The sequence below is a fragment of the Tetrao urogallus genome, assembly GCF_951394365.1.
Source record: "Tetrao urogallus genome assembly, chromosome: 1".
Classification (NCBI taxonomy): domain Eukaryota; kingdom Metazoa; phylum Chordata; class Aves; order Galliformes; family Phasianidae; genus Tetrao; species Tetrao urogallus.
In genome coordinates this window covers 39,924,252-39,938,986 of record NC_136813.1, presented here as the reverse complement: position 1 = coordinate 39,938,986, position 14,735 = coordinate 39,924,252, and the positions used below count along the sequence as shown (strand labels likewise).

Genomic DNA, 14,735 nt, shown 5'->3' with positions numbered 1-14,735 from the left:
GAGACTCCCTCCAATCCAAACTCGACACCCTCCAAACTGAGCAAGACACCCTCCAATCTGAACTAAATAATCTCATAGTCGAACAAGACAGCCTTCAAGCAGAGCTAGAGGGTGAGAGCATCAGAACTGACCAACCTGATCAACCACAGGAGGCACCACAACTGATGTCAGTTGCCCCTGTAAGAGGACGGAAAACAAAGCGAATCTCGACTCAGTTAAAACAGAAGAAAGAGGAGGAAAGAGGTCCAGAGGAGCAGCTCTGAGGTCTAAGAGAAGCACCTCTGAGTCCAGGGGAGGGGCCCTCAGTAAGACCAAAGTCACCAATGCCTACGAGGGCAACAACAAGTCCTGAAAGAAGAAGGGGTGAGCAAGATATTGTTACCTTTGTTGATCGATCTCTGAAAATGAATGAAATTCGAAGTCTGAGAAAAGACTTCTCATGTCACCCAAATGAGCCTATTGCCACTTGGTTACTTTGATGTTGGGACAATGGGGCCAACAGTGTGTGGCTGGATAGTAGAGAAGCTCGACAATTGGGTGGCATTGCTAGGGACTCAGCCATTGACAGAGGCATTAGTACATGCCAGAACCAGGCTTTCACTCTCTGGAAGCAGATGTTGTTAGCTGTAAAAGAAAGATGCCCCTTCAAAGATGATCTGATGCCTGAGAAAAAGAAATGGACTTACATAGAAAAAGGCATCAGTTATTTGAGAGAATATGATGTTGTAGAAATGCTACATAGCCCTGATTTCATTCCTGATGAGCCAGACCAAGAGCGTGATCCTGAGAGTCAGGTGTACACCAAACATGTGGCGTACATTCACAAAGACTGCACCAGAAAAGTACGCCAGTACATTTGCAGCAATGTATGGCAGAGGGGAAATAAGACCCCTTATAAATGAGTTGGTTAATAAACTTCAAGACTTTGAGTTACATTTAAGCCCTCTACGAGCTTGTGTTTCAGCCACTGCAAAGGTAGTTGAAAAGCTGAACAGAATGGAGAGCAAGCAAGAATGTATCATAGACAAACTGTCTACCGTGCCTACTGCTGATGGATCCATGGTGGCAACAGATACAACCAATGGAGATCAAAATCCCAAGACAGCCTACTGGAGGGACTGATCAACTTCATTTCCTCCCAGCCGGTGTCATTCAACGTCTCAGCTATCAAAAGAGGACATCCTCCTGCTTGAGCAAGTGACAACAGTAAAACTACGTCACGTTTTGCCTTGTGGCATTACCTACGTGACCATGGAGAAGATATGAAGAAGTGGCATAAGCAACCTACTCCTGCACTTCAAGCACGGGTAAAAGAATTACAAGACAAATCAACCACCAAGGTGAACTTCTCCAAAAAGGTGACTGCTCCAGTTGCTGCAGACAACGGAGGTAACAAATAGAAGGGCCCTGCCCCCAGCCAGGGGGGGGAAAGGGATAATAGAGTATATTGGACTGTGTGGATTAGACGGCCTGGCACATCAGAATCACGGAAATATAAGGCACTGGTGGACACTGGTGCATAGTGCACCCTAATGCCCTCGAGTCACCAAGGGACAAAATCAATTCATATTCATGGGGTGACTGGGGGTTCCCAAGAGCTGACTATGTTGGAGGCCAAAATAAGCCTCACTGGTAAAGACTGGCAAAAGCACCCAATTGTAACTGGCCCAGGGGCTCCATGTATACTTGGTATTGATTACCTCAGAAGGGGATATTTTAAGGATTCCAAAGTGTATTGATGGGCCTTTGGAATAGCTGCTGTAGACACAGAAGGTGTTAAGCAGTTGTCTGTTTTGCCTGGCCTATCAGAAGATCAATCTGTTGTGGGGTTGCTACGAGTGGAAGAGCAACAGGTGCTGATTGCTACAAAAACGGTGCACAGACCGCAGTACCGCACTAACAGCGATTCCTTGCTCCCCATTCATAAGTTGATTCGTCAACTAGAGAGTCAGGGAGTGATCAGCAAAACTCACTCGCCTTTTAACAGCCCCATATGGCCAGTGCGTAAAGCCAGTGGAGAATGGAGGCTGACGGTGGACTACCGTGGCCTGAATGAAGTCACACCCCCACTGAGTGCTGCTGTGCCGGACATGTTAGAACTCCAGTATGAACATGAGTCAAAAGCGGCCAAATGGTATGCCACCATTGACATTGCTAATGCCTTCTTTTCCATTCCTTTGGCCAAAGAATGTAAGCCACAGTTTGCTTTCACATGGAGGGGCTTTCAGTATACCTGGAACCGTCTGCCCCAGGGGTGGAAACACAGCCCGACCATTTGCCATGGGTTGATCCAAACTGTATTGGAACAGGGCAGTGCTCCTGAGCACCTGCACTACATTGATGACATCACTGTGTGGGGCGATACAGCAGAAGAAGTCTTTACAAAACGAGAGCGAATAATCCAAATTCTTCTGAGCGCTGGTTTTGCTATTAAGCGAAGCAAAGTGAAAGGACCTGCCCAGGAGATTCAGTTCCTAGGCATAAGGTGGCAAGATGGCCGTCGTCACATCCCGACAGATGTGATCGACAAAATCACTGCTATGTCTCCACCCACTAGCAAAAGAGAGGCACAATCTTTTCTGGGTGCAGTGGGCTTTTGGAGAATGCATGTTCCAAACTACAGCCTCATTGTAAGCCCCCTTTATTATGTGACGTGAATGAGAAATGAGTTTACATGGGGCCCTGAGCAGCAGCAGGCTTTTGAACAGATTAAACAGGAGATAGCCCGTGCCGTGGCCCTAGGGCCAGTACGGACGGGACAGGGTATAAAGAACATCCTCTATACTGCTGCTGGAGAGAACGGTCCCACTTGGAGTTTGTGGCAAAGAGCCTCAGGAGAGACCCGAGGCCAACCACTGGGATTCTGGAGTCGAGCCTACAGGGGGTCAGAAGAGGGCTACACTCCAACTGAGAAGGAGATCTTAGCCGCTTATGAGGGGGTTTGGGCTGCTTCTGAAGTAGTCGGTACTGAAACACAGCTTCTTCTGGCACCTCGACTGCCAGTGCTGAACTGGATGTTCAAGGGAAAGGTTCCCTCCACCCATCATGCTACTGATGCCACTTGGAGTAAGTGGATTGCACTGATTACACAACGAGCATGGATGGAGAACCTCAGCCGTCCAGGAATCCTAGAGGTCATCATGGACTGGCCTGAAGGTAAAAAGTTTGAAACACCATCAGGAGAAGATGTATCGCGTGCTAAAGAAGCCCCACCATACAATGAACTACAATACATACAATACATACAATGAAATACAATGAGAGAATGAAAAGAAATATGCCCTGTTCACAGATGGATTGTGTCGTATTGTGGGAAAGCATCGCAGATGGAAATGTGCTGTGTGGAGCCCCACACGACAAGTTGCAGAGGCCACCGAAGGGAAAGGAGAATCAAGCCAATTTGCAGAGGTAAAGGCCGTCCAACTGGCCTTAGATGTTGCTGAACGGGAGAGGTGGCCAATGCTCTATCTTTACACTGACTCATGGATGGTAGCAAATGCCTTATGGGGGTGGTTACAGCAGTGGGAGCAAAATAACTGGCAAAGAAGGGGTAAACCTATTTGGGCCGCTGAACTGTGGGGAGACATTGCTGCCCGAACAAAGAATATGGTTGTAAAGGTGCGCCATGTAGATGCTCATGTGCCCAAGAGTCGGGCTACTGAAGAACAGCAAAACAACCATCAGGTAGATCGAGCTGCCAGAATTGAAGTGGCTCAAATAGACCTGGACTGGCAGAACACGGGTGAATTATTTCTGGCTCGGTGGGCCCGTGAGACCTCAGGTCATCAAGGGAGAGATGCAACATACAAATGGGCTAGAGACCGAGGGGTGGACGTAACTATGGATGCCATTGCACAGGTTATACACAACTGTGAAACATGTGCCATCATCAAACAAGCCAAGAGGATGAAACCTCTGTGGGAGGAAAGGCAATGGCAAAAGTACAAATATGGGGAGGCATGGCAGGTTGATTATATCACCTTGCCACGATCTCACAATGGTAAGCGTTATGTGCTCACCATGGTGGAGGCAACAACCGGGTGGCTTGAAACATATGCAGTACCCCATGCTACCACCCGAAACACCGTACTGGGTCTTGAGAAACAAGTCCTGTGGTGACATGGCACCCCAGAAAGAATTGAGTCAGATAATGGGACTCATTTTAAAAATTCTCTTGTAAATACTTGGGCCAAAGATCATGGCATTGAGTGGATTTATCATATTCCCTATCATGCACCAGCCTCTGGTAAAATTGAACGCTACAATGGGTTGCTATAAACCATGTTGAAAGCAATGGGTGGCGGAACATTTAAGCATTGGGAGAAGCATTTGGCAGAAGCCACCAGGTTAGTCAATACTAGAGAATCGATCAATCCCGATGGTCCTGCTAGCTCCCTAGATACTATCAAGGGAGATAAGGTTCCTGTAGTACATGTAAAGAACATGTTGGGAAAAGCAGTTTGGGTCTTTCCAGCTTCTGGGAAGGGCAAACCTCTTCGTGGAACTGTTTTTGCCCAGGGACCTGGGTCCACTTGGTGGGTGATGCAGAGAAATGGGGATATTCAGTGTGTACCACAAAGGAATTTGATGTTGGGGGAGTGCAGTCAGTAATTGCATATATATATACATATAGGTTTGTGTGTGCATGTGTTTAATATTTGGTAATTATTGTCCATTTGTATATATATTAAGCATGATGTAGTGATGTGGAATAAAGGGTGGAATGTCATGGTTTTGTGATTTTTGCCTTTCGGTATTCCACATCATAACATCATGTGGGGCACTGGGACTTTAACTGTTAATGCTCAAGTCCTGGGTACCTGCCCAGAAGAGAAGAAGAACTACATTCCCCAGGGGACTTTGCGGTCAGGGAGAGGAGGTTTAACTCCTGGCAAGGTCACCTGATTGCTTTTTCTCGCCTGCCCTTCGTCATGCGTGCTGCTCCCGTCTCCCTGCTGCTCAACTGGACTGTGCATCTCACCTCAGCGTTGTGGTGAGGCCTATCCACCTTTTGGACATTCTCTCTCTCTCATTATATTTGATTTATTAGCTCCAATTCTGATTGTATTGTATTATAGTGTGTTCTCTTACATTCCGATAATATGCTTAGTAAATTAGTTTGCTTCTCCTCAGATCGGTGCCACTGTTTTTAATTATTTTGGGGACCCCTGTATCCTTTTTTTCCGGAGGCGCGGATCTGCGGATCCCTCTGCCCTGCTCGTCACAGAACCGGGCCGAACCAGCCCGTAAACCGTTGACAAATGGTAATCTAAATGTGATGGCTACAATAACAGATTTTACAGTCAGAATGCTATAGTTTTAATAACGTTGAAACGTAATGCTAAGATAAATAAATAAATAAACAGTAGTGGGTAGTTCACCTAAGACAATGATGAAAAGAGGCTGAATAAGCTGGATAATACAACAGAATTGTCATATAATGAGCTAAAATACTAGAAAACTGTAATAGTTAAGTGAGTGCCTGAAAATTGTGGTGACTGAGACAGCTGATTTTATGGTACATATTTACATTCCTTATTCAAGGTTTTTAAAGGGATACAAAGCACATACAATAAACAGTAAGAAAATTCCCAGTATTTTACAGCTTCTGTTCAGTTTTACATCGAGTAGCCGCAGTGTATCAGAAAATAAGTCTATGTAGCCTGGTAATACTGTTCTCAACTATGGACAAAAATGTGTATTTTGATCAAGAAAAATGTCTGCAAACATTGTATTTCTTCTTCTCCTACTAGTATTTAACTTTTACCAATTTTCAGCACATCTCATTTTATGAGTCCAAACACAAAACAAGAAAAATCACTTCAAGTGCATCCCATGAGCAGCAATGAACTAACTGAAGAAGAGTTGAGATTTTCTTGTTTGATCACTAAAAAAAGATTTTATTAAAAAAAAAAAACACAAGAAAACAAAATATAGCCAAAAATACACCTGCATACTGTATAGGTGTTTCCTTGCTATTCCCAATATTTCTGATTTTTTTTATAAAACCAGTTTCCACAGATACACAGATAAAGCTGAGCTACAGTTCTGGAAGAAGAAATTATACTCTTCAAGGTTTAAAAAAAGTGAATAATCAAAGGGGTTTTCTGTTGGCTTGCTTTCTGGTAAGGAGATTAATGGCCATTATTTTGAAAATAATACTTTAAAAATATTCAAACTAAGAAAAAGTTGGCATACATTTAGTATTACGACTTAGCCTTGCAGTAGAAGATGGAAGTATTATGAAGTGACCCTCTCCATTCAACCTCAAAACATTCAATTGAGTTAATTGAGTTAATATAGCTTTAAAATTAGAAACAGTAATAATATCAGCAACTTGAAGCAAAATGAAAACATTTCTATTTGATCATCAATTTCCTTCAAGGTTTAACACTGACAGCAATTTAATCCAAAATATTGATTTTTTAATTTCATTGGAGGTAAATGAAGCATATTCTCGCACAGAATTCACAACTGTATAGTATCAAAGAAGAAACAAATACTACATTCTAACATCACAGTGATATACTCTGAGGTAGAAACAGCAGATTCTTTATCAATATAGCCTTCCACAAATACTATCATTAAGTACTTTATCAGCATTTGTAAGCAGCTATTTACAAAAAGCTATTGGTTTTTTTATTATTATTATTGCTTATATCATGTAAGCAAAATGGAAATAACTGCACCTGACTAGTAAATTGGGCATTAGTTACACTTCTGATCACAAGATTTGCCAGGGGCTTAATTTAACCAGAATTCAGGCCAGTCAACATTCCACATAATCCTGAAGCTTTCAAACATGTTTGCTTATATAGATTATGATACCAGTGGAAACTACAATGAGTCAACTTGTTTTCAATAAAGCAGAGCTAACTGTTATATTCACTTAAATACAATAATGGACAACACAAGTATTCCTTTTTTATTCGTGGATGTTCTGGTTATGTTAGAAAATTTCTTTGTTCTATAGAACTGTAAACTCAGACGTTGGAATTTTTCATTCCATCTTATTATGTGAATTTATTATTTCGCAGTACAATTTTGATAAATTATTTGGAATGTGAGAAAGTCACAGTCTTGACAACTCTACGGTCTTGGAAGAGTGGTATTTTTAAAGCTATGCCTTTATTTTAAAGATGTGAAATATGGCCTTTTCATTTTCCTAAACAGATTTAAAAAAAAAAAACAACCATAATCATCTGGGGAGTAACCTGTTGCTCTGAACTCCCAAAATTGTACTAATCAACATTTTAAGAGTGCAAATAGGAGTTTTATTTGAATACTTATTTATGGAAAAAATTATAGTAGGATGGAAGCACAAGTGTATTAACCAAGATGATGACAAATAGCAAAAAAAAAAAAAAAAAGACATATCACATGAGTGATCCTGGGGCAATGTAGATCCTTCACTAGTATTATCACTGTAATGTAGTTATGCACTAAAAAAAGGTTTTTAAATAATTTGTGCCTATGCTTAAATTAACATTTTATTGTTAATTAACAGATTATTAAACACAGCTAAAAACATCTCCAAGCAAACAAGTTTACATCAAGTACTTCCTTTAACAAGATGACTGAGTGGCATAGCTAGTTAAAGCACTGTGCTTTTCTTTATGGAACAAAGATGTTGATAACAAATCAAGCGCGAAGATTAAGCACATATGATGAACTTACCCTGAATAGCTTTGATTACGGTCAGTAGTTTTAAATTAGCCCATTATTTACTGTATCTAATATTCTAAATTTGCAAAAAGCGAAGGTGCTGCAAAGCAAGATAGCAAACTGCTTGTGAATCAGCAGAGAATAACAGTTTTCTCCTATCGATATGAACAGAACTGTAGCTTCATATAGATACTGTGCTTTACATATTGAATATGAAAGAGGGAGGAAAGAGAGCAGTAAGAAGCATGTAATAAGCATAACAGTTCATGACTGTTGCTCTTTATCCACACTTTAGAAAAAGTCATCATAATAGATAACTTTACATCTTCAACCAGAAAAAAAAATAAAGAAGTTCAGAGTTTGAGCACTTCTATGGCACAGCAAGAAATACACCTTTTCTGTGAGAGGCATAATGACGGCTGCCTGTCTTTACAGGATTGTGAGAGAAGAATCAAATGTCCACATTGTTACCATGCTGGTAATGGGAAAAAAAAAAAAACAAAAAACAACCTACTAGAATTAAATCTGTAACTTCATTTAAACAAAATTCTTGTAATTCAAATTATTCTTTGTAAGCAGAAAGCCACACTGGTCATTCCTCTTCCTTAAAACTTTGAGTATAAATGTACTTGCATTTTAAGATTTATTTTCATTTTTAAAAGATACTTACTGTTCTAAGAGTTGGTCATACTTTCTTAAAGCATCTCTTTCAGCAGTAACAGCTCTCTCTTTTTCAGCAACAGCATTATCTCTTGCTTCTCTCAAATTTCTGAAGGAAACAGAAGCAATTGTGTCAATATTTGGTTAGACTATTTCATTTTATAGATTACTAATGACTGATCTTAACTTTAATACTACCTAATTCAATTTTAATAGAGCAATAGAAAGACATCTGTCTATATGCCTATTCATTATATTTCGTTCTTATCAACAGAATTTCTCATTCTAAAATTCTAAAAACAATGATCAAAGTTCCTATTTTTATGCAGAAATCCATGAATAATTCAGAATACAAGAACTACAAATTAGTTTTTTTGTTTTGTTCTGTTTTTTCCTGAGAATTAAATGCATTGCAGTAATTGGAATGTATTTATACATGTATATACGTATTTGCATTTACACTTGGTACTTCACTAAATCTATGTTGTCCTCCTAGGTGACATGATTCAAAACTTTTGTGATACAGCAGGAAGATTAGCTGAGCATAGAAACCCTACTTCCATACACAACTAATTCGATAGTCAGTCATATCGGTTATTACATATTGTTGGTGTTTCTGTCCGCCTTTTGCTGTTGTTGAAACTTGCAAACTAGCTCACTTCTACTTCATCTATACATACCAGAACAGTATCACATGAACTAAGAATAATAAATATAACTCTTATGTTAAAAATGATATAGGTATTAACAGTAGTATTACAGTTTATTGCCACTTTATAAATGGCACTTAGTGCTTATAAGCTGTATTTTTATTATTAAGTATTGTGATACAGCAATAACCACAGAACAGTTGTTGCTGAAGGTCTGATCTATATTATGAACATTTTCAAGGATTTTACTTGAAGATATCTACAGTTTGCTCCAGTGATGTGAACACCCTCTGGCACTTTGAATGTATTAGATGTCCTTAGAGATTCCTTTCAGTTTGGCTTCATAAAAAAGGAATCCTGTTTATGGATGAGAGAACGATAACAAAATCTGCCTTAAAAAAATAGAATTATTAGGCTGCAAAATTTACCAGTGAAATTCAGCAATTCATCTTGAGAGTACACTATTTAAACTGGTTCTTGACAAACTGTAAGAATACAGCAGTTGATTCTCTTAACAACAGTGAGGTTGACCATATTAAGTCTTAGTGCAAAAGCACAAAGTTGCAATCTTAAGACTAAAGGAAGAGAAGTGGATGATAATTAAATGATAGATGTGCAGTCACTTGTTTAGAGAATACACTATTTTGCTTAACCGTTAATTTAAGCAAATGAAAATTATACAGAGAAAAACCAGCATGAGTAAAGTACTACTAAGCAACATGATGGCAATCACAGATGTGATGCAACTTCTGTTGAAATATTTGCAATAGAGCTAGGAAACACATTAGTGACACTGCCAGTTTACAGATCATGAGCATGTTTTTAAAAAAGGTAAAACATCTGATTGCTATATATACATAGCTATACATACAGGCCACATTGAACATCATGTATATGGCAAGCCTATCATACAAGTGAAAATCTCTAAAACTGGACAGGACTACTACCTACATATTCATGAACAGGTCTGGTAAATGAGAAAAAAGAGGTTTTGAATCTTCTGAAGCAAAGTTGGGCTGGTTTGAGCTGACGAGGCTCAAGGCTGAATGCCTTTTAGTGTTCAGAGTGTTCAGAGTGCATTATTTGGATTCTCAAAAAGGAACTCAGCTAGCAAACACTGACATGATTTCAACACAAGCTGGTTAACTGGAGACAACCAGGAAACTTGGTTCAAACTAACAATTGCCATTGTATTGCACTTCTCACCCCAAAACTATGCTAGAGTGCATAAACTGGATTCTAGTAAGACTGAAGATCTGCTCACAGAGGGCATCTAACATGCTCAAAACCATTTAACTGTGTTTGACCTACAGGAACAGACTACAGCTAATCCAGAGTAAAACCTTACGTGGCTAATCCAGGGCTCTGTGAATTCATTCGTGCTTGCTAATGCAAACATCACCAATGATGACTGCAATTGAATAAATGGAACTGATCCCAAATAAGTTAAGGCTCTAAGTATCATCCTTTAATAGGATTCCCCTCCTCCTTACCCCTTATTTTAGCTTCTTAAACTGACTCATCCAAGTGTAAAACAACTATCAATAAATTCAAGGGAAACATCAGTTCTGTCAGGCTCAGCAAGTAGAAAGGAGTAAGAAGAGCAAAGTATTATATTAGCTCCATGCTTTCAGCTTGAGGATAAAATCAGCATCTTATTTTCAGTCACAGTCAATCAGCATCTCATCACATCACACAACTTCACTATAAATTGCTTTGCTTCCCATTTAGGCTTCCATCTGTCCCACCACTGAAGGGAACTTCAGACAGAAAAGCACCATCTTATGGTAGAATTTTTAATTATTTTATAGAAAGATCACAAAGCTAAAATCATTTTTCCTGCAAAATATGAAATAAAATCTTAGGGACTTACATTTCAAAAGTAATTATTTCAAAGTGAGGAAAAAAGCTTCCACAAATTTATTCCAGATGCAAACAAAATAACTTTTGATAGCTTTCTCAATGATGTGCAGAACCTCATCAAGTCTCCACAAACTGTCAAATCGTTCTTTGTAACTGAACATAGATTTGAATACAGGAAGTGGTGTGGATGTGTGTGTTTGTTATATATAAATTTTACTAACACTTGCAAAAGTACACAATGATGTAATATTTTTAATTAAAACCTTCAGTTGGCTAGAAGACAGACAGCAAGAGTCACGTTCTTTTTATACACTTCAGAGCAATAGCAAAGCTGCCTATTAGAAGAACAGATGCTGATGCTACAAATATCTTTTTACTCTAGTCATTTCCTCCTCCACACAAGGCACTTTCAGGACATCTATGATGAGTTTACAAGAATTGTTCAGTGCTCTTCCCATTTTAAGGGAAGAATAGTGTCAAAAAACAAGCTAAGAAAGAAACATACTAAAAATAGTCTAAATCTCTATGGGGATCCCTGAAGACCTATATATGCCTAATATTGCTCATAATTCCACGATATTTAACAAGAAAAGACGTTTAGAAAATTTAGCCTGTAGGTCTTTGTAGGACTAGGATATTCTTCAAAAGACACTTTTATAATACTCTACAAGAAAATAATGCTTTTGTGAACGAAAATGCTGTAAGTCAAAGACTGATGTTTAGAAGATGTCTTATTCATTTCTCTCATTTTTTCCTGCATTACTTTCTACATCAATACCTTCCTTCTGGTTTCAAGACCAGACCATGACAAAAAAAAAAAAAAAAAAATCAACACATTTTGCATGAATTAGTTAACATTACACAGCTGAATAAACTTCAAACTACTAATATTTATGGAGAAGAATTTTAATAGCTATTTTAATTGATGATGTCAGTGTAATAATACTGTTTACAATAAATATTCATGATTAACATAACAGTATCGTTAACATAAAAATCATTTCTTGTTAACATTTACAAGATCAGTTTATTTACAAGATCAATTTATTTACAAGATCAATTATCAATTTTAAAACAAATTCATTTCTAACTTAATATTCGTCAACTTTGACTATGCCTTAGCACAAAAATACTACTTGCAAATTTCTTCCCTAATTTTGTTATTGCCACATCTTATCTACCTGTTTTCACGTTCATACATCTCTTTCGAAGCACTTCGAAGTTGCTCAATTTCTTGATTTGTTTTCAGTCTTATTTGTTCCAATTCCTCATGCAATCTCTTCTCAAATTCTGTTTTATAGTGGTCCCTGTAAATAAACACATGACAGAGGAATGTAAAATGAATTGTATGGCCAAAATATCAAAGCATCTGGTACAGCAGTATGAGTGTATTTTACAATTTAATATTTTGATTCTTACTTGTTTTCCTGCCAGTTTGCTTGGAATACATACCACCCTATATTGCTCTGTAAATCTACTGCAAATTTTACCAGGAATAACAGCTTTCTGCAAACTGTAAAATATATAAGTAATTTGACATTGATTCATCATGCAATTTAACACTAACCATTTTTGTATAGGGTGGCAAAGAATTTCTGCAAGTGTTCATATTAATTAACCACTGAAAATGTTTTTAATTCTTCATTTTGCAAAATTTTCTAGTTTCTAAATCAGTAGGAAGGGTAAATTAACTTAGTAACTCAGAATAATTCCAAGCTACAACACGATATTGATGTGTACTATTTGCACGTCTCATCTGAGTGTGAACATCGCAAGAAACTTTGAAGATTACATGCTGTAGACATTTGTGAAATAAAGCAGAAAAAAAAAAAAAGATTTGAGTACTCATCCTGTCAATGTCACAAATAAATTACCTGAAATAAATATTTAAGCTTTTAAGCTGAAGACATTAAAAGATTCCAAATTACTTCATTTCAGATTAACATTGTCATCTTCCTTTTTCGTAAATTTGGAAGTTCACCTGAAAATGGAGAAAACCCCATACAGAATTGCTCTTACAAAACTATAAAGGCTTGTACTGTAGGGTAGTGTGGTTAGGTTGTGGTTGTACTTGATGGTCTTGAAGATCTTTTCCAATGTGAGCAATGCTATGATTCTATCTAACAGCTAAAGGGATGTTAATTTCTATAGCATTCAGCTGCTATTCAAGAATAATCAATCCGCAGTGAAGCCACTGTTAGACATTACAGGTCTGGAAATAGATATGCTTTTATTATTTTTGTTATATTAAACGTGCATTTACAACCATGAAGTATTTTGATTCTAGGATTTGCCGTATGGCTTGTACTTTTTAGAAACCAGTACTTGAGTTCGCAAAAAACTCCTTAGCATTAAACAAAAGCTGAAATCATTTACTTATTTTAGAATGCATGCTGTTCAAGTTTTCGTGTTTGCTTTTGTCACGGAGTTGACTAGATCAATCTATGTCCGTGACAGGGGCGACAGGCCTCTGCCCTCCTCCCCCACCCCAGTCCCACAAAAAATGGGAAGGAGGGAAGGGAGGAAAAGAGCAGCAGCAACAATCTATGAAGGAAAACTTATTTTACTATAATATCGGAATACAAGATAACACAATATATACAATTTAATTGAAATTGAGATTAATAAATCAGACAAGACGAGAGAGAGAGAGTTCCCGGGACCAAGTCAAGCCTGAAAAGCTTGGAACAGCTAGGAAAGCACCCTCCAGCACCCACTGCAAGGCAGCAAGAGAGCGCCCCCCCCACCCGGAAGGGCCAGATCCCGTGACTGCAGTAATGTACAGGGATAGGTACCTGGAATTGGGGCAGTGACACTTTAATGCCCCGTACACTACATGATGTTTTGATGTGGAATACTGAAACCCAAAAACAAAAAAAACATAGAACCATGACATTCCACCCCTTATTCTACATCATTACATCATGCTTAATATATATATACATATGTACAAACAAACAAAAAATGATTAAAATGCATTACTCACACATGGCTATATACATATACATAGAATTACTAACTGCACTCCCCCAGCATCATGTTTCCTTGTGGTACACACTGAATATCCCCATTCTTCTGCATTACCCACCAGGTGGATCCTGGTCCCTGGGCAAAAACTGTACCACGGAGAGGTTTGCCCTTTCCAGAAGCTGGAAAGACCCAAACTGCCTTTCCTAACATGTTCTTTACATGTACAACGGGGACTTTATCTCCCTCTACGGTATGTAGGGAACTGGACTGGATAGGACCATCACGATTGATAGATCCTCTGGTATTGACTAACCAGGTGGCTTCTGCCAAATGCTTCTCCCAGTGCTTAAATGTTCCGCCACCCAGTGCTTTTAGCATCGTTTTTAACAATCCATTGTATCGTTCAATTTTACCAGAGGCTGGTGCATGATAGGGAATATGATAAATCCACTCAATGCCATGATCTTTGGCCCAAGTATTTACAAGAGAATTTTTAAAATGAGTCCCATTATCTGACTCAATTCTTTCTGGGGTGCCATGTCACCACAGGACTTGTTTCTCAAGACCCAGTACGGTGTTTCGGGTGGTAGCATGGGGTACTGCATATGTTTCAAGCCACCCGGTTGTTGCCTCCACCATGGTGAGCACATAACGCTTACCATTGTGAGATCGTGGCAAGGTGATATAATCAACCTGCCATGCCTCCCCATATTTGTACTTTTGCCATTGCCTTTCCTCCCACAGAGGTTTCATCCTCTTGGCTTGTTTGATGATGGCACATGTTTCACAGTTGTGTATAACCTGTGCAATGGCATCCATAGTTACGTCCACCCCTCGGTCTCTAGCCCATTTGTATGTTGCATCTCTCCCTTGATGACCTGAGGTCTCACGGGCCCACCGAGCCAGAAATAATTCACCCGTGTTCTG

General features: G+C 38.9%; 1 protein-coding gene across 1 annotated transcript in view; it reads right to left on the bottom strand.

The window, feature by feature from the left end:
• The window catches only part of PIBF1 (progesterone immunomodulatory binding factor 1), a gene marked incomplete at both ends in the record, with an annotated part of 161,532 nt that overhangs the window by 104,007 nt on the left and 42,790 nt on the right, over positions 1-14,735 (bottom strand). Inside the window, 2 exons of the mRNA XM_079547492.1 lie at positions 8,336-8,434; positions 12,020-12,145. Coding sequence (XP_079403618.1) covers positions 8,336-8,434; positions 12,020-12,145 — 225 coding nt within the window. The remainder of the gene's footprint in view (positions 1-8,335; positions 8,435-12,019; positions 12,146-14,735) is intronic.